Genomic DNA, 18343 nt, shown 5'->3' with positions numbered 1-18343 from the left:
TTGAGGTAATCTACTTTCCAATAGAAATCCCATTTCTGACCCTTTTTCCCCTCCTTTGCTATCTTATTATCTCTTGCTGACAAAGCAAATGCCAAATTGGTAATTCTATAGTTTTGTTCAAAAGTAGATAATTTGAGCCATTAAACTGAGGAAAAGCTGACAAATGTGTTCTTGGTTATTTTAAAGGGTGATTCGTTTGCAGTCAGCTCAACTTTGGAAGAACAATTGCTTGATTCAGTCATAGGTTTGATAGTAGACAAAGATGGAGCTGCTTCAAGTGCACATGCTTTCTTAGAGGCTAATAGTGGAGTTGAATCATGTCAGAGGTTACTTAAAATGTGGGAAAGGTGAGATTTCTCATTCCTCTCCTTGTTTTATATTGATAAATATTATTTTCTTTATTATTGTTACTATCTTGATGGTTAAAATATCCGCTTCATAATATATTAGTGAAATTTTTAGCAATATCGGTTGATACGATAAGTAAATTTTTAGTTAAAAATAAGTATGAAGTGTTGTAGAAATAAAATTTAAAAATTTCTCTTTATGCTTAATTTAATTTGTGGAAACTCTCATTTTAATTGGTGTAGCTTGAAGCTGTCAACTCAAGATGTTATAGCATTGGCTGCTGAAGTAAAAAAACTGCAGAATGACAAAGAGAATCTAAGGATTAACCTAACCAGGGCTGAGGAGGAGGTAAAGCATGGTGAATTTTTGGTGTCAGGCTTGGTATCCTCATGCAGCCAATCTAATCTTTATGGTTTTATTTTATTTTATTTAGGCTAAAGTGTTGTTTGAAGAAAATAATCTTTTGGATGAGGAGAATAAGCGGTTGTTGAGGCTATGCAACAGAGAAAGGCATCATAAAGAATCTGGAGGCAAGCATACGGCCAGTGCTTCGGCAAAGGTGAGAGATACATAGAAATAGTTGTATTATAGACTTTTATAGTACGCTAGTGGATCCTTTATTTTGATCAGGAATAATTTAGGATGTTTAATTGCAGACTTAACACACTCGGTTACAAAAATTAGATACTGAAAAAGAAAAAAAAATAAAGGCCGACTCTTGTGCTTGACATGCGGACCTTAAAATGATCTCCATGGACATTATGAGGAATCCTCTTAATTTTATATCTGTAATAACCATAATACATTTTTATTTCTAAAACTGATCAACATGGATTCTCTATGCCCATCCATAAGTTCCCATTTACAAGGATTTAGTAGGGTCAATGGATTGGGCTGGATTGGATTGGATCGGATCAGGGACTAATCCGACAAGAATTGGATCAGACCCTTATTGGAATGGGTTTTTATCAGATCTCAATATCAAGATCCAGATCCGGTACATTAACAATTGGATTGGATCCAGATCGTGCAAACCTATTTTATAAACAAAATCTAAATAAACTTTATATATCTCAACAAATATATAACATAAATTATATACTTTCTAACAGGATCGGAACATGATTGATCCAAAACCAATCCAAATAGATATTGTCTAAAACTTGTTGGATCGTAACAGATCAGAATTCAAGTCTGATCCGATCTATTGACAGCCCTAAGGATTAGTATGTTAGATATTAAGTAGCTGTCACTATATTAAAATTTAATTGAATGGTGCTTCCTAGTTGTCAATTTGACTGACTGAAGTTGTGAAATGGGTTGAATTATATCTGATGGCAAACTTTAGGATGGTAATGGGTTTGGCTCTGCATGGATTAGGGTAAATTCCTTCCATACTTCTGAACAGAAAATTTGTAAAAGTCAGTTTTGTTAGGTTAGGTTTTCTGGTTTGCCTTTGATACATAATCCACCCCCAAGTTTAACTGAAAACAAACTGACAAATGACTGAGTTTTAGTTAGGGCTGTCAATGGATCAGGTTCAGATCGGATTGGGGTCGATTTGGTAGTGATCTCTGATAAGGATCGGATCCTGAATTGATCCGATATTCATCGGATCAGGCTCATAATGGATTGGATTTTATCAGAACTTAATACTAAAATCCAAGACCAATTGGATTGGAGACATACAAAATTTAAATAAATTTCTTATATTTAGATAAATGTATAATTTCTAACATTTTATTGGATTGGGTCCTTATTTGATTGGAACATGGTCAATCCAGTTCCGATCCAATAAGATATCAAATAGGAACTTTATTGGATCGGTTCCTTATTGGAATGTAAATCATCGATCCAGACCTGGATTTATCGGATTGGATTTTGGGTTTGATCCTTTCCATTGGCAGCCCTAGTTTTAATGTGCAAATCGAGTCCAGCCCATAACTACCTCTATCCATCATACTAGTATAAAAGAATGGAAAATAGTTCAGGCTTATTGATATTTTTACGTGCATTTGTTGCAGGGAAGCAAGAGAAAATCGAGCCCTAAGATGTGCAGTTCGATCGAGGGGATGATTGATTTTAATGGTTTGGATTCGCCGAGACAGCCTTTATCTCCTCTCCAATATAACTCTCCTGATTCCAGAATGCATAAGAAGTAAAAGAGGAAAAAAAAAGAAGCTATCATGGAAGTATTCTCAACTTCTGATTTTATCTTTTATCTCTTTGTAACTAAGAAGAACTAATGAGCATTTCAGTTGATAGGACTTTGGGTGGTTTTGCATTTACGTTGAACTTCACTTTTTTTTTTTGTTTTTGGGTACCAAATTACAGTAGGTTTAGAATTGTATCAAGATCTGAACTATTATATCTTTCATGGTTAGTAAATCTGAGTGAAAATTTTGAAAATAGATGATTTAATTGTTATTTTATTAGGATTTTCAAAGGGCCGGGTCGGATTCTTGATAATTCAGTATATCCAGACCAGCCCTGTCATATCCAACATTGACACTCCTAGCTACTTGTAAACATGCATTCTGAGACCTGGATCTGAGTCCTGATCGAATCTGTTATTTTAAGATCCGCCCATCCAGCGTTGAGTCGGGTTCAAAATTTTCCAACCTATTAAATCCGGGTCACACTTGGTTTGGGGCCTAATAAATAGGGCTTAAAACGGAACATGTTTGGCCAAGATGTAAGTATGTCCATATCCATATTTGAATTTTTTTATTTGGACTCATATTCGAATCTGAATCTGACTCGGATCTTATTAGTTAAGATATATCTGAACCATTTTACTTTCATTAAAACTATATCTGGATTAGACTCAATCAAATTAATTGATTCGGGTCAGTCGGACAATTCAAGGTTATTTTAAATAAATTTTTTAAAATGTGATTTGAATTCAAGTCCTCTCCATTTTGGAAAGAGACCTTGACCATTACACTCAACCATGATTAAAAATGATTTGAAAAATACGAAAGTATATTTTACAAAATAATATATCATTCGGATCTTGATGGATATAGGAATAGATTCGGATTTGACTTGGGTCAAGGGATATCAATTCATATCTGAATCATATTTTAATTTAGATATATTTGATGAAATCAAATCCGTTAAATTTGAATTCGGATAAAATCCATTCCATTTTAAGTCCTACTAATAAATTTCAATTCATTATTTTTATTTTATTTTATTTATGTTAATTTGTATATTTATATAATAAATAATTAAAAATATATTATAAAATAACAAGTTTACTCTAATCTCTAAACCATTAAAGTAGACATTATTGGATCCCTATTTTTTGGAAAAGCAATTCCAAACCCGTTAGGGTTCAACCAACCCAGCCTGAACCTGCCCCAATAACAACCCTAGTCACAGGACTTAGACCCACAGCAAAGCTCAAACTTAATGGCTGGAATTAGCTTCATCAAGTAGTTTGGCGAGTTATGTTTTATGTTTGCAACTTCTTCAAAGAAAATTCCCTTGCATGAGATCAATTTTGGTATAACAAAAGATTGGTGGGATTTTTTATTTTATTTTTTAAAAAGAAAAAAAAAATACCATTTCCAGATGATTTTTCATCTTTGCAAGAAAAAACTTTTCTCATAGAAAATGATTTCCCTATAATGAACGTTAAATACTCTTAAGGATAATGAATTTTTTTGTCGAAGTAGGAAAACTCTATTTTTTTTCCCTCTTACGATTATCCCAATATGATTAAATTACCCCAATCAAACACAGACAAACAGTTTCTTCATTTTTCTAGAATTTTTTTTTAGTGTAGAGAAAATGCTTTCTCTACAATCATAAATAAATGTCCTTCAAAACTCACGAATCAGCTCCATATATTATTCAAATCATATGATAATGTAAATACAAATATATTATATAATACTGCACATAGGGTTCTTATCCAATCAAATATAATCGATAAATGAAAAATATTTAATTTAATTTAATTTTTTTTTTCAAAATGTATGTGAAACAACTTTATTTGATCCATTTTGAATAATTATACCACTTTGTTTAATATGTTCAGTGCCTCTGTTGAATCAACGAAACTGTACGAAGGGATATTTAATAATTATTTAATGTCTGTTTTGATATAGAATGCTATAGAAGTGCATGAATAAACAAATAAAACGATTTCTTTTGGCTCACTAGTCGCGTTAAGATATGATATCTCTAATGTTATAAAAAAAATGTTGATATTTGCCTTGACCTTGTTCTTAATCCTGTTATAGATGAAAGAAAATTGTCCAATAGAAGTTGGATCATTTGCTTCAATTAAGTTTAGCTCGAATTGAAAATTTATCCTAAAAAATATTTGGAAGGAATAATTTTAGATGGGATGCTACAATACATTAGTATCCAGATGGTTATTTATTTATTTATAAGCCAAGTGAGCAAAATTGTATTAATAAAAAGTGAAACACTTGCCTTACCACTAACATATGGTAAGGTTTCGAGTGTCATTTTGCTCAAATAGAATACCACATCAGAAATCCAACACTACAGACCTCTAAGTTTCATTGAAAAACTCAGATCCAAAAAACAATTTCTTTTAAGCTAGATCTAAGGTTTTGAAATGGGTGGCGACTGAACTTCCACATAGCTTTAAATTTAAAAAATAAAATTCAACAATGAAAAATTACATTTTTTCAAAAAAGTTATTTTTTTTTTTCAAAATTCATAGGATTCCATCCCTTACAACCATGACATATCTTATCATGTGTTAGATGCCAAGAGGCGAGCCTAGGACTCTTAGTAAGACTAGGGGAACTTAAATAAAAATAGGAGTACAAATTACAGTACCGATATAAAAAGGGAAATACATTCTTGACTAACTTAGTAAGAAAAATAGACCTCACCAAAGCTCATCCACCGTCACCAGAACCTCAAGATTTATCATGAATCTCAAGGTCTTGTTAACGGTTGATGAGCCTTGGTAAGGCCTATTTCCCTCACTAAGTTAGTGAGGCTAGTCGAACATGGAATGTGCCACAAAAGAAAAAAGGAAAAAAGAATAATGATATTCTAACTAGAAAGTCTTTACTTGATTAACACTAACGTGTTATGGATATGGAACCATTGATCTATTTTCTTGGGATACATAAATGTACATCTTTTATGGGAATTTATATTTATTTATCATGAGGAAACAGATATATGGTTCTGTGTCCCTAGCACGTCATCCGAGTATTGAATGAGTGAAGACTTTCTAGTTAGAATATCAACACTCTCAAAAAAAGAAAAAAAAAATCAATTATGATTTAAACCATGAGTACAAGAGGATTGAGTTGTAATTTTTCTTAAATTTGATGTTTTATGGATTGTACCTACGAAGTATAAACGCCCAACCCAATCCAAGGGGAATACTCTTAGGGTATGTTTGATTGTACATGGAAAATAAGGTGGAAAATGACATTTTTCAAATGTTTGATTGCATATGGAAATAAAAATTCATTTTCCACCCCAATCAAAAAGTCCACAAAAATATGGGTGGAAAAATGAAATCCACCCATATTTTCCATCCCCAATTCTTCCCTACCACCACCACCACCATTACGCTAACCTCGCCGTCGTCGTCGGTTCCATCTCCGACCACCTTCTCTCTCTCTTTTTCTTCTTCTTTTCCATCCTTCACCTCCTACACCACCACCACGTTCTCCCCCAATCTTCCTCGTCATCATCTTCCTTACTTATCTCCGTCGTCGTTGCCGTCGTCATCGTCGCCGCCTCCACCGTCACCGTCGCCACCACCGTCGTCGCATCCTCCCCCCTCCCTCTTCCTCGTCATCTTCTTCTTCCTCTCCCCCTCCTCTCATCTTCTTCCTCCTCCTCTTCTTCTTTTTTCTCATATTTTTTCTATGATTTTATCCAAGTAAAATAAAATAATAGAATTTGATTTTTTAACCCTACCTATTTTCCACAACTATTTTTTTTATGGATTTCAAATTTCATGGAAAGTAATTTTCCATACAAACAAACATACCCAATATTACATGTCTAATTGATGTAGGTGCCAAAATATCTCATTTCCCATTGAAGGCATTTTTAATATAATAGAAACCGAATTTCCTTCTAAATTATATAAAGAAATTAAATACATAAAACATATAGTCATTCTTGATAATAATAATGGAAATCAGAAGTAGACGTGATTCTAGCTTCCATGGTAATTCATAGAAATACAGCAAACTAATAATTACACTCGTAGACTAGTAGCTAAAATGCTTAATTTGAAGGGTCGAAATCACCATAATCACCAACATAATCATAATCACCACCAACATAATCACCATAATCAGCAACATAATCATAATCACCACCAACATAATCACCATAATCAGCAACATAATCATAATCACCACCACCAACATAATCATAATCACCATCTCCACCAACATAATCATAATCATAATCACCACCACCACCAATCACACATGATACTTTGACCAACTTGGTGAGAGACACCTCCAACAGATCCATCATCACCCATGATACTTTGACCAACTTGGTGAGAGACACCTCCAAGAGATCCATCATAAGGAGGCCTGTAATGCTGAAACGGGTGAGGCGGAGGCCTGTAATTGAAAGAAGGCTGAAACGGGTGAGGTGCTGGAGGCCTGTAATTGAAAGAAGGCTGAAACGGGTGAGACGCTGGGGGCCTGTGAGGCAGAGGCCCATAATTGAGCGAAGCCTGAACCGAGTACATTACACCCATGTTTGGATTATTATTTGGTAGTGTCATAATCATCGGCGCCAATCCTGTGGCACAACTTAGATGGGCATCAAAATTACACGCGTTGCATCGATACAGCCGCTCAGATCCAAATTTGTGGCATAGATTACAGGTGAAGCTTCTGTTTGGGTAGGGAGGGTATAAAGTGAGGTTAAGAGGGTGAGGGTGTGCTGGGTGGATAAGCACTGAATCGGGCTTCTTGCCAGAGAGCCCCAAACGATGTTCATGGCCCATCTCTCTCTCAATATTGAAATTTTTATTGCTTGATAGTTGGTTTATATAGATCCAAAGGAAGGTGTTAGCTAAGCTCAAACGACGCGTTGAGGCAATCAACCAACAGATCCCAAATCCGCGTAGATGGATCACATGGTAATAAGAAACAAGTTTTTTCTTTCTCAAAATAAATAAGAATTATTCTCTTAACCTTTTACCCTACGATTACCATGGTCAAATTATTTTGTCTTATATAGGTTGAAAGTTTTGAAATAAGTTGATTTTTGGTGATGATGATCTCTAAAATGAGGAGATCATCCTCACCAAAAATCAACCCATCCCGAAACTTCTAACCCCATCAAAACAAGTTCAAGAACCGTCCATTTGTTTTTAGAAATCATTTTTGACGTGGTTAAAAGTTTCAGAATGGGCTAATTTTTGGTAAGGATGATCTCTAGATCATATAGATCATCTTCACCAAAAATTTTCTCATTCCAAAAACTTTAACCCAAGACAAAATAATTTGGATATGGTATGGATTGCCCTTATTAATTCATAGGGTGCTTTTATAATTACACATCCTTCATTTCCATCGAAAATTATTCATCCAAAATTAGGTTCTTTTAATGTTGATTTCAAATTTTGGTGACTTGTATGCCATTATATTTTTAATTTGTAATTTGTGAGCTTTTAGAAATAAAAGTTATTAGATATAAATTGTAATTTTGAGTATTACTTATTATTTAAAAATGAATTGTATTTTAATTTTATAAGAAATAATATATTTTATTTTGTTTTATAAGAAATAGGCATTTGAAACATGCAAACAATGTATAATATAATTGTAAAGGTAAAAAAAGATAATTTATCAATTTTAGCAATATGTAACAAACATAATTCAACATCTAAACAAACGGCTTTTTCAACACTTGAATTCAGCACTTATAAGTTTTAGCGCTTAATGTTATTCAGCACTTATTTTTTTCAGTTTAACAAACAACACCTAGTCACGTGGCATACTCAATTGACTTACTTGACGTGATAGTCTCGAAAACAGTAGATATGCTGTCCTATCTCTCCTTAATCATAGTTAAATAGAAAACAGGCGATCTAATTAACCCTAACTACTAAATAACCCAAGACAAGCGTTAAAAGTTTAATCTAGTAGTAGCCTTAAGAATTAGAGAGATCGATGAAATTAAACAACACAAGTACAAGTGGTTGTATTTAATTTAGTCGAGTGTTCTTCCTAAAATCTAATAATTTCTGATGCAACAAATCAATAAATCTTAGTTACTTCACAAATTAGAGAGATCAAACAATTACGGAATAAATAATAATAAGTCAATAGGCCTCCTAGTAATTAAATGAGACAATCATAAAAATAGGCACATAAAAACATAAAATACTCAAAGCATAAATTGAAAAATAAAAATCAATTAGATTTCACATTTTTATTGATTCCCAGGCTTCCGTTTCCTTCAATCAATTATAAAAGTTTAGCCGCGTAAGACCATGATGAAAATTCAAAGGAGAAGGTAGAGAAAAGGAGAGAAAGAGATGTCATTTTCAAGTCTCTTGATTTTTTCCTTCTTCTACATGTTATTTTTCCTTCTTAGAAAACTTCCAAAATCTCCTAAAAATATTCTAAATCTTATCCTAAAAATAACAATATCCAAATTTGACTAATTAAGGAAAAAATATTAAAAATAAAATAAAATCTTAAATAATTAGGAAGGTGGTGCTTTCAGTTGGAATTTTCGTGCACTAGATCTAGAGACTTTTGAAAATAAACCGCGTCAAATCCGCGTAATAGAATTGCACGCTAAGGGATGTTTCAAAATGTCAACAGTGCATGTGCAACAACTTCAAGTCCTATTTCGACTTTGATTTAGCCAATATCTCTCAAAACTCAAAACATGAAAGTTGTAGATATTTTTCGTAGCGTTCCATAGCATCTTGAATCATCTCAATTGGAGCTCGGATGATAGAATTATTCCAATATTACAAAGTGATGTTGAATTTGTTCAAAATCGCCCAATTAGCTTCGTTTTGCACTTAACGCTTCTATTTGCATCCTAAATCAAAATAAAAGAATAATGAGTACATTTAGGCACCAAATATATATAAAATACTAAACATTAAGGAAGAAAAATATGATATTTTGCATTCTCATCAGATCCCGACAAAGAACTTCGTTCTAAGTGGCTCTCAACATAACATTCTCGTAATTAGAATCGGGAAGTTGTCGGCCAAAATAAGTGACTCTCATAAAATCCGCTAGTGCATGTGCTATAACATGATAATAGTACGAGCTCCGATACAATAGTTGAAAGCGTAAAAGGCTCGCATTTGATTTTCTCATACTTTGTCTACACCTTGTAAAATGGGACCCCACCTAACCGGTGTAACATAACATCTTCTCCAAAGGCATGTATGATGGAGGGGTCATAATTACATTCCAAGCATATCTCTTTTTAGCAAGAGTTTGCATCTACTCCATATTATCTCGTAAAGCTTGATCCGGAATCTAACCTTGGTCGTCGACACCCACATCTTTTTCATTATTGTTGTCATCCTCTTCTAAAGAAGAAGGGATCAGAAGAGAAACTTAAGAGGATGAAACTCGTGTTGGCCGACGAGATCAATTCGGATGTTTACGCTTGGCCATAAAAATCAAGGGGAAGGGTAGGGAGAGTAAGAAGAGAATAAACCAAAAGAATAAAACTTAGACTTAAATTGATCCTTAAGAAATAGTATTTTAACTTTAGAAACTGTAGATACATGATTTTCGATTACGATGACCACATCTACTAAGGTTAGGAGTCGCCACCATTCATATTGTAAGTGGGTGTGAATGGTCACCCGATGTGCATTTTTTGAAAAATTACCGTTTTGACATTTAGTGACTCTCGATGGATAAGGTACGAATCAAATCTTGAGATTCGGGGTAAACGGCTCAATTGGAGAAAATGGAAGGTGTTAGGCACCTTTTTCTCCCTGCCAAATGGCGGTAACTTCAACTCAACTCGATCATTTTAATCGAAAATATAAGACAAAAGTGAAGTGCCACGTGTTGTGTATTTGTACCCTAAATAGAAGTTTACTTTTAGCTCGATTATAGTATCATCCCATTGATGGAGATGATCCTTATAGATCCTTAGCCTTGAGATCCATTCATCCTAAGTCATCTAAAATAAAATGAAGAGGAGAGAGGATAATAGAAGAGGAAGGAGGAGAGGGTAGAGAGAAGATGGAGGTATGGAGTATTGAACCCACCTTGAAACTTCTCTTTTCTTCTTTCTTTCTTCTTCTTTGTCTTCTTGAGTCCTTAGTAGACTATGAGAGAATGTGAATATATTTTTTTTAGAAGATTATTGTGAAAGTAGAATAGTAGAGGAGAGGTGAGTAGAGATTTGAGTTCTTTTTTTTATGTGAGACTTGGTAAGAGATTTTTTGTGAGAGTTTTGGGATTTGGAGGAAGGTATTTATAGATGGTGAGGGGTTATTTTAGGGATATAATGGGGTAGATGAAGAGAAGTAGTAGAATGGTGAGGGGTTTAAGAGAAAAATGAGGATAAATTAGAGATGATTGAAGGGCATTTGTGTAAGAAGGGTAAATGGGTTGTTTTACAACCCAAATGGGTTGGATTTTTCAACCCATTTGGATTGAGTATTAGATGGAATAAAATAAATTAAAGTGGTTGAGAGGATGAGATTGTGTAAGAGAGTAATTAATTGGTGAAGTGAGTTGAGGGGATGAGATTTTCATTAAAAGAATGATTGTGTAAGAGGGTGATTGATGATATTTTGGGAAGGTGTGGGAGATGATGCCATGTGTTAAAATATGTGAAAATGAAGGGTTGAGATGAATTGATGGGAGAGTATGAGTGTTTGACTTGAGATGATGGATGTCGATTTAGGTTGTAGAGATGGATTTATAGGAAATGATGATGCTAGATTAGGGGGAGGTATGATGATGATAGGTTAGGGGGAGGTGTGGGTTGATGTGTTTGATTTGAGAGAATAGGGGTTAGGGAATTATGAGGGTAGGTTAGGGGAGGGTGTGGGTTGATGTGTTTGATTTGAGAGACTGGAAGTTTATAGGGAGTAATGATGGTAGGTTAAGGGAGGGTGTGGGTTGATGTGATTTTTTAGAGAAAAGGTGATGGGTTGATTTATGGGTAGATGAGGTTTGATGGGGGTAGGTAGTTAGAGGAGGGAGGTGAGATGGGGTGATGACATGTGTCATATTTGATTATCAAGATGGTGATTGGTTGATGTGGGTAGTGGTTGATGGGTTAGGGTTGTGGGTTGAATAATGAATTGGATATGGATAAAGGTTTGTGGGCTTTTTAGTGTATTGAGCTTGGGTTATGGAATGGTTTATTGGATTGGGTAGGGTTTGTTTCGGATTGAATTTTTGAGGGTGGGTATGTTTTAGGTTTTAGGTGGTGTGGGATTGGATTTACGTTAGGGGATAAGGTGAGAAATGTAATTTGTGAGTGTTGAGGGTTTATGGGCCTTAGGCGAGCTTAGAATTACTTCGAATTAGGAGTGGAGCGGTGAGGGGTAAGGAAGGTGGAGATGGTCCCAAGTCTCATTTTACATTTTTTATCTTTTTAGGAATTTTTAGAATTATTGAATTGATTGAAATGCCACGTGTTGGCAAATCGAGCTTTTTAGGCCCGTCGGATAATTTCATTGAGAATTCATCATTTTCGATTTTGGGAATGGCACGACGAATATTGAGAAAGCGTAAGGTAGGCCGTGTCTTTTTGGTGGGCCCCCTAGACCCTTAGAGGGTCTTAAGGGCCTTGATTCGTTCAAAATGCCATATTTCGATTGATTTGGGCTTTTGAAGTTCGTTGGCAATTTTTATTGAAAAATGTGTATTTTCGGGCCCTTTCGTGCAGGGACCCGTTCAAATTGGGGTGTCTACAGCTACCCTTCTTTGCAGGAATTACGTGTAAAGAACTGTAAAGAATAGACTAAACCCCTATTTGTACGGGCCAGAAAATTTTTGTAAAAACACGACTTCGGATTACCGATTGAATTGATGAATTTCATGAAAAATGACGCCTCAAGCACGGGGTTTAATAGAGTTTTACCTTATTAATTCCTTGATCTCAATGGCGCGGAGCTCGTGTGAGATCTGGGATTTGATGAAAATTGGATGAGTTTTAAAATCTAACTATTTCTTCGATCGTGTTTTGACAAATCGGAGTTGAGTGCAACTCGAAAGGTTTTTGAAGTTCTTTTGATATTTTTATTTTATTTTATTTTTTCATAAGGATCTCAACAAGGTTAATATGATTCATGATTACAATGGTATTTTCATGTGAAGCTTCTGTTTTCAATCCAAATTATTTTGGCCTTATTCCCTTCGGAAATGTTTGCATGTAGTACTCATCTTCACTTAGAACCTCATAAGTATGATCAAGGCTATGTACCTACAATGGTTCCCCTAGTTAGGCCATTCTTATAAGTTCTTCCATTGTTGTAACTGCAAGTTTGATGATCAATGGTTTATCTGCCTCAATAGGTCCGGAGAGTGATCCTAGGAGAGGCTTACTTAGGATCCTTATTTTGATACTTTTGCGTCTTACCTGGTGAGTCGTGATGCTTCAGATGCTGAGGTGGTGATGATGGGGCAAGCTGCCTGAATTCATGCCTTAGAAAAGAGATTTGATCGAGATGTGTGATTGGCACCATATATTTTTGTATTTTCTTTTTGTAATGTGAAAAGAAAATATGTTTTTTACTTGTTTGGCCTCAGGTATATCTATTGCTTTGAAAACATGAAGTTTTGAATAAGTCCTAGGTTTTTCATCATTAGCCAAAATAGTGGTTCTTTTTTGAAATTTTATGAAATATCTTTATCAAATAAGTACGATAAATTCAGAGTTTGTAAAATCTTTGGTTGTGACGATCTTGATGTTTTTATCAAGCATAAAGGATATAAACGTCAATTGCTCTTTTGATTCCTTTAGAGTCATTCCCAGTGCTCTGGTGTTAGAAGACTATTATTTGTTTGGGTCTCAGGATTTTGGAAAGATTTTACTGTTCACAGTTTATACTCTTTCGGGCCAGGAGTTCTCTTTTTTATTTTTTTATTTTTTTTATTTATCGTTATTGCCCCTGGTGCCAATTACGGTTTTCACCAGACCCGATTTTCACATTTTTGCGCATGAATGCCTTTTGGATTTTCATCGTACCGGTGGCTTTGATCTTGTCATAGTCTGATTCTTTTACTCATAAAGCCCTTTCGGATTTTCACAATGCCCTTTCAGACTATGTTTGTATTTTTTTTTCATGTATCCGACCTAGATTCCCCTCTCTAGTCTTCTAACGACTAATAAGACTTGGAAGTCCGGACCAAGTCGCAAGATCATTGGTGTTGTCATTATCATTATGTTGCCCTAGAACATTCCCTGATCAGAAAGGACTTTTAGTGGGACGAAACGTTGGCTTAGATTTATGGTAGTGGAAGGATACAAAACGGTTAAGGTCTGGGTCTTAGTTTATCTAAAGTGGGCTAAACATGGGGATCGTCTATTTTTGCTTCGATAAATGAAATAACAAGTTTACTCTAATCTCTAAACCATTAAAGTAGACATTATTGGATCCCTATTTTTTGGAAAAGCAATTCCAAACCCGTTAGGGTTCAACCGACCCAGCCTGAACCTGCCCCAATAACAACCCTAGTCACAGGACTTAGACCCACAGCAAAGCTCAAACTTAATGGCTGGAATTAGCTTCATCAAGTAGTTTGGCGAGTTATGTTTTATGTTTGCAACTTCTTCAAAGAAAATTCCCTTGCATGAGATCAATTTTGGTATAACAAAAGATTGGTGGGATTTTTTATTTTATTTTTTAAAAAGAAAAAAAAAATACCATTTCCAGATGATTTTTCATCTTTGCAAGAAAAAACTTTTCTCATAGAAAATGATTTCCCTATAATGAACGTTAAATACTCTTAAGGATAATGAATTTTTTTGTCGAAGTAGGAAAACTCTATTTTTTTTCCCTCTTACGATTATCCCAATATGATTAAATTACCCCAATCAAACACAGACAAACAGTTTCTTCATTTTTCTAGAATTTTTTTTTAGTGTAGAGAAAATGCTTTCTCTACAATCATAAATAAATGTCCTTCAAAACTCACGAATCAGCTCCATATATTATTCAAATCATATGATAATGTAAATACAAATATATTATATAATACTGCACATAGGGTTCTTATCCAATCAAATATAATCGATAAATGAAAAATATTTAATTTAATTTAATTTTTTTTTCAAAAAATGTATGTGAAACAACTTTATTTGATCCATTTTGAATAATTATACCACTTTGTTTAATATGTTCAGTGCCTCTGTTGAATCAACAAAACTGTACGAAGGGATATTTAATAATTATTTAATGTCTGTTTTGATATAGAATGCTACAGAAGTGCATGAATAAACAAATAAAACGATTTCTTTTGGCTCACCAGTCGCGTTAAGATATGATATCTCTAATGTTATAAAAAAAATGTTGATATGTGCCTTGACCTTGTTCTTAATCCTGTTATAGATGAAAGAAAATTGTCCAATAGAAGTTGGATCATTTGCTTCAATTAAGTTTAGTTCGAATTGAAAATTTATCCTAAAAAATATTTGGAAGGAATAATTTTAGATGGGATGCTACAATACAATAGTATCCAGATGGTTATTTATTTATTTATAAGCCAAGTGAGCAAAATTGTATTAATAAAAAGTGAAACACTTGCCTTACTACTAACATATGGTAAGGTTTCGAGTGTCATTTTGCTCAAATAGATTACCACATCAGAAATCTACAAACCTCTAAGTTTCATTGAAAAACTCAGATCCAAAAAACAATTTCTTTTAAGCTAGATCTAAGGTTTTGAAATGGGTTGCGACCGAACTTCCACATAGCTTTAAATTTAAAAAATAAAATTCAACAATGAAAAATTACATTTTTCAAAAAAGTTAATTTTTTTTTTCAAAATTCATAGGATTCCATCCCTTACAACCATGACATATCTTATCATGTGTTAGATGCCAAGAGGCGAGCCTAGGACTCTTAGTAAGACTAGGGGAACTTAAATAAAAATAAGAGTACAAATTACAATACCGATATAAAAAGGGAAATACATTCATGAGTAACTTAGTAAGAAAAATAGGCCTCACCAAAGCTCATCCACTGTCACCAGAACCTCAAGATTTATCATGAATCTCAAGGTCTTGTTAACGGTTGATGAGCCTTGGTAAGGCCTGTTTCCCTCACTAAGTTAGTGAGGCTAGTCGGACATGGAATGTGCCACAAAAGAAAAAAGGAAAAAAGAATAATGATATTCTAACTAGAAAGTCTTTACTTGATTAACACTAACGTGTTATGGATATGGAACCATTGATCTATTTTCTTGGGATACATAAATGTACATCTTTTATGGGAATTTATATTTATTTATCATGAGGAAACAGATATATGGTTCTGTGTCCCTAGCACGTCATCCGAGTATTGAATGAGTGAAGACTTTCTAGTTAGAATATCAACACTCTCAAAAAAAGAAAAAAAAATCAATTATGATTTAAACCATGAGTACAAGAGGGTTGAGTTGTAATTTTTCTTAAATTTGATGTTTTATGGATTGTACCTACGAAGTATCAACTCCCAACCCAATCCAAGGGGAATACTCTTAGGGTATGTTTGATTGTACATGGAAAATAAGGTGGAAAATGACATTTTTCAAGTGTTTGATTGCACATGGAAATTGAAATTCATTTTCCACCCCAATCAAAAAGTCTACAAAAACATGGATTTCACTTTCCCACCCATATAGGTGGGAAAATGAAATCCACCCATATTTTCCATCCCCAATTCTTCCTTACCACCACCACCACCACCATTACATTAACCTCGCCGTCGTCGTCATCACCGTCGCCGTCGGTTCCATCTCCGACCACCTTCTCTCTCTCTTTTTCTTCTTCTTCTCCATCTTCTCCATCATTCACCTCCTACACCACCACCACGTTCTCTCCCAATCTTCCTCGTCATCATCTTCCTTACTTATCTCCGTCGTCGTTGCCATCGTCATCGTCGCCGCCTCCACCGTCACCGTCACCACCGTCGTCACATCCTCCCCCCTCCCTCTTCCTCGTCATCTTCTTCTTCCTCTCCCCCTCCTCTCATCTTCTTCCTCCTCCTCTTCTTCTTTTTTCTCATATTTTTTCTATGATTTTATCCAAGTAAAATAAAATAATAGAATTTGATTTTTTAACCCTACCTATTTTCCACAACTATTTTTTTTATGGATTTCAAATTTCATGGAAAGTAATTTTCCATACAAACAAACATACCCAATATTACATGTCTAATTGATGTAGGTGCCAAAATATCTCATTTCCCATTGAAGGCATTTTTAATATAATAGAAACCGAATTTCCTTCTAAATTATATAAAGAAATTAAATACATAAAACATATAGTCATTCTTGATAATAATAATGGAAATCAGAAGTAGACGTGATTCTAGCTTCCATGGTAATTCATAGATATACAGCAAACTAATAATTACACTCGTAGACTAGTAGCTAAAATGCTTAATTTGAAGGGTCGAAATCACCATAATCACCAACATAATCATAATCACCACCAACATAATCACCATAATCAGCAGCATAATCATAATCACCACCACCAACATAATCATAATCACCATCTCCACCAACATAATCATAATCATAATCATAATCACCACCACCACCAACATAATCACCCATGAGACTTTGACCAACTTGGTGAGAGACACCTCCAAGAGATCCATCATAAGGAGGCCTGTAATGCTGAAACGGGTGAGGCGGAGGCCTGTAATTGAAAGAAGGCTGAAACGGGTGAGGCGCTGGAGGCCTGTAATTGAAAGAAGGCTGAAACGGGTGAGGCGCTGGGGGCCTGTGAGGCAGAGGCCCAATATTGTGCGAAGCCTGAACCGAGTACATTACACCCATGTTTGGATTATTATTTGGTGGTGTCATAATCATCGGCGCCAATCCTGTGGCACAACTTAGATGGGCATCAAAATTACACGCGTTGCATCGATACAGCCGCTCAGATCCAAATTTGTGGCATAGATTACAGGTGAAGCTTCTGTTTGGGTAGGGAGGGTATAAAGTGAGGTTAAGAGGGTGAGGGTGTGCTGGGTGGATAAGCACTGAATCGGGCTTCTTGCCAGAGAGCCCCAAACGATGTTCATGGCCCATCTCTCTCTCAATATTGAAATTTTTATTGCTTGATAGTTGGTTTATATAGATCCAGAGGAAGGTGTTAGCTAAGCTCAAACGACGCGTTGAGGCAATCAACCAACAGATCCCAAATCCGCGTAGATGGATCACATGGTAATAAGAAACAAGTTTTTTCTTTCTCAAAATAAATAAGAATTATTCTCTTAACCTTTTACCCTACGATTACCATGGTCAAATTATTTTGTCTTATATAGGTTGAAAGTTTTGAAATAAGTTGATTTTTGGTGATGATGATCTCTAAAATGAGGAGATCATCCTCACCAAAAATCAACCCATCCCGAAACTTCTAACCCCATCAAAACAAGTTCAAGAACCGTCCATTTTTTTTAGAAATCATTTTTGACGTGTTTAAAAGTTTCAGAATGGGCTAATTTTTGGTAAGGATGATCTCTAGATCATATAGATCATCTTCACCAAAAATTTGCTCATTCCAAAAACTTTAACCCAAGACAAAATAATTTGGATATGGTATGGATTGCCCTTATTAATTCATAGGGTGCTTTTATAATTACACATCCTTCATTTCCATCGAAAATTATTCATCCAAAAATTAGGTTCTTTTAATGTTGATTTCAAATTTTGGTGACTTGTACGACATTATATTTTTAATTTGTAATTTGTGAGCTTTTAGAAATAAAAGTTATTAGTTATAAATTGTAATTTTAAGTATTACTTATTATTTAAAAATGAATTGTATTTTAATTTTATAAGAAATA

General features: G+C 34.5%; 1 protein-coding gene across 1 annotated transcript in view; it reads left to right on the top strand.

The window, feature by feature from the left end:
* LOC147397970 (uncharacterized) overlaps nt 1–2689 on the top strand; it is an 11344-nt gene extending 8655 nt beyond the window's left edge. The window contains exons 5-8 of the mRNA XM_086447063.1: nt 187–347; nt 591–696; nt 782–907; nt 2373–2689. Coding sequence (XP_086303189.1) covers nt 187–347; nt 591–696; nt 782–907; nt 2373–2510 — 531 coding nt within the window. The 3' untranslated portion in view covers nt 2511–2689. The remainder of the gene's footprint in view (nt 1–186; nt 348–590; nt 697–781; nt 908–2372) is intronic.
* The last annotated feature ends 15654 nt before the right edge of the window (nt 2690–18343 follow it).

Source organism: Akebia trifoliata, chromosome 7 (assembly GCF_017979445.1).
Source record: "Akebia trifoliata isolate Shusen 1 chromosome 7, ASM1797944v1, whole genome shotgun sequence".
In the NCBI taxonomy this organism is placed as follows: Eukaryota; Viridiplantae; Streptophyta; class Magnoliopsida; order Ranunculales; family Lardizabalaceae; genus Akebia; species Akebia trifoliata.
The sequence above is the reverse complement of the archived record's forward strand: the minus strand, read 5'-3'. Positions and strand labels throughout refer to the sequence as shown.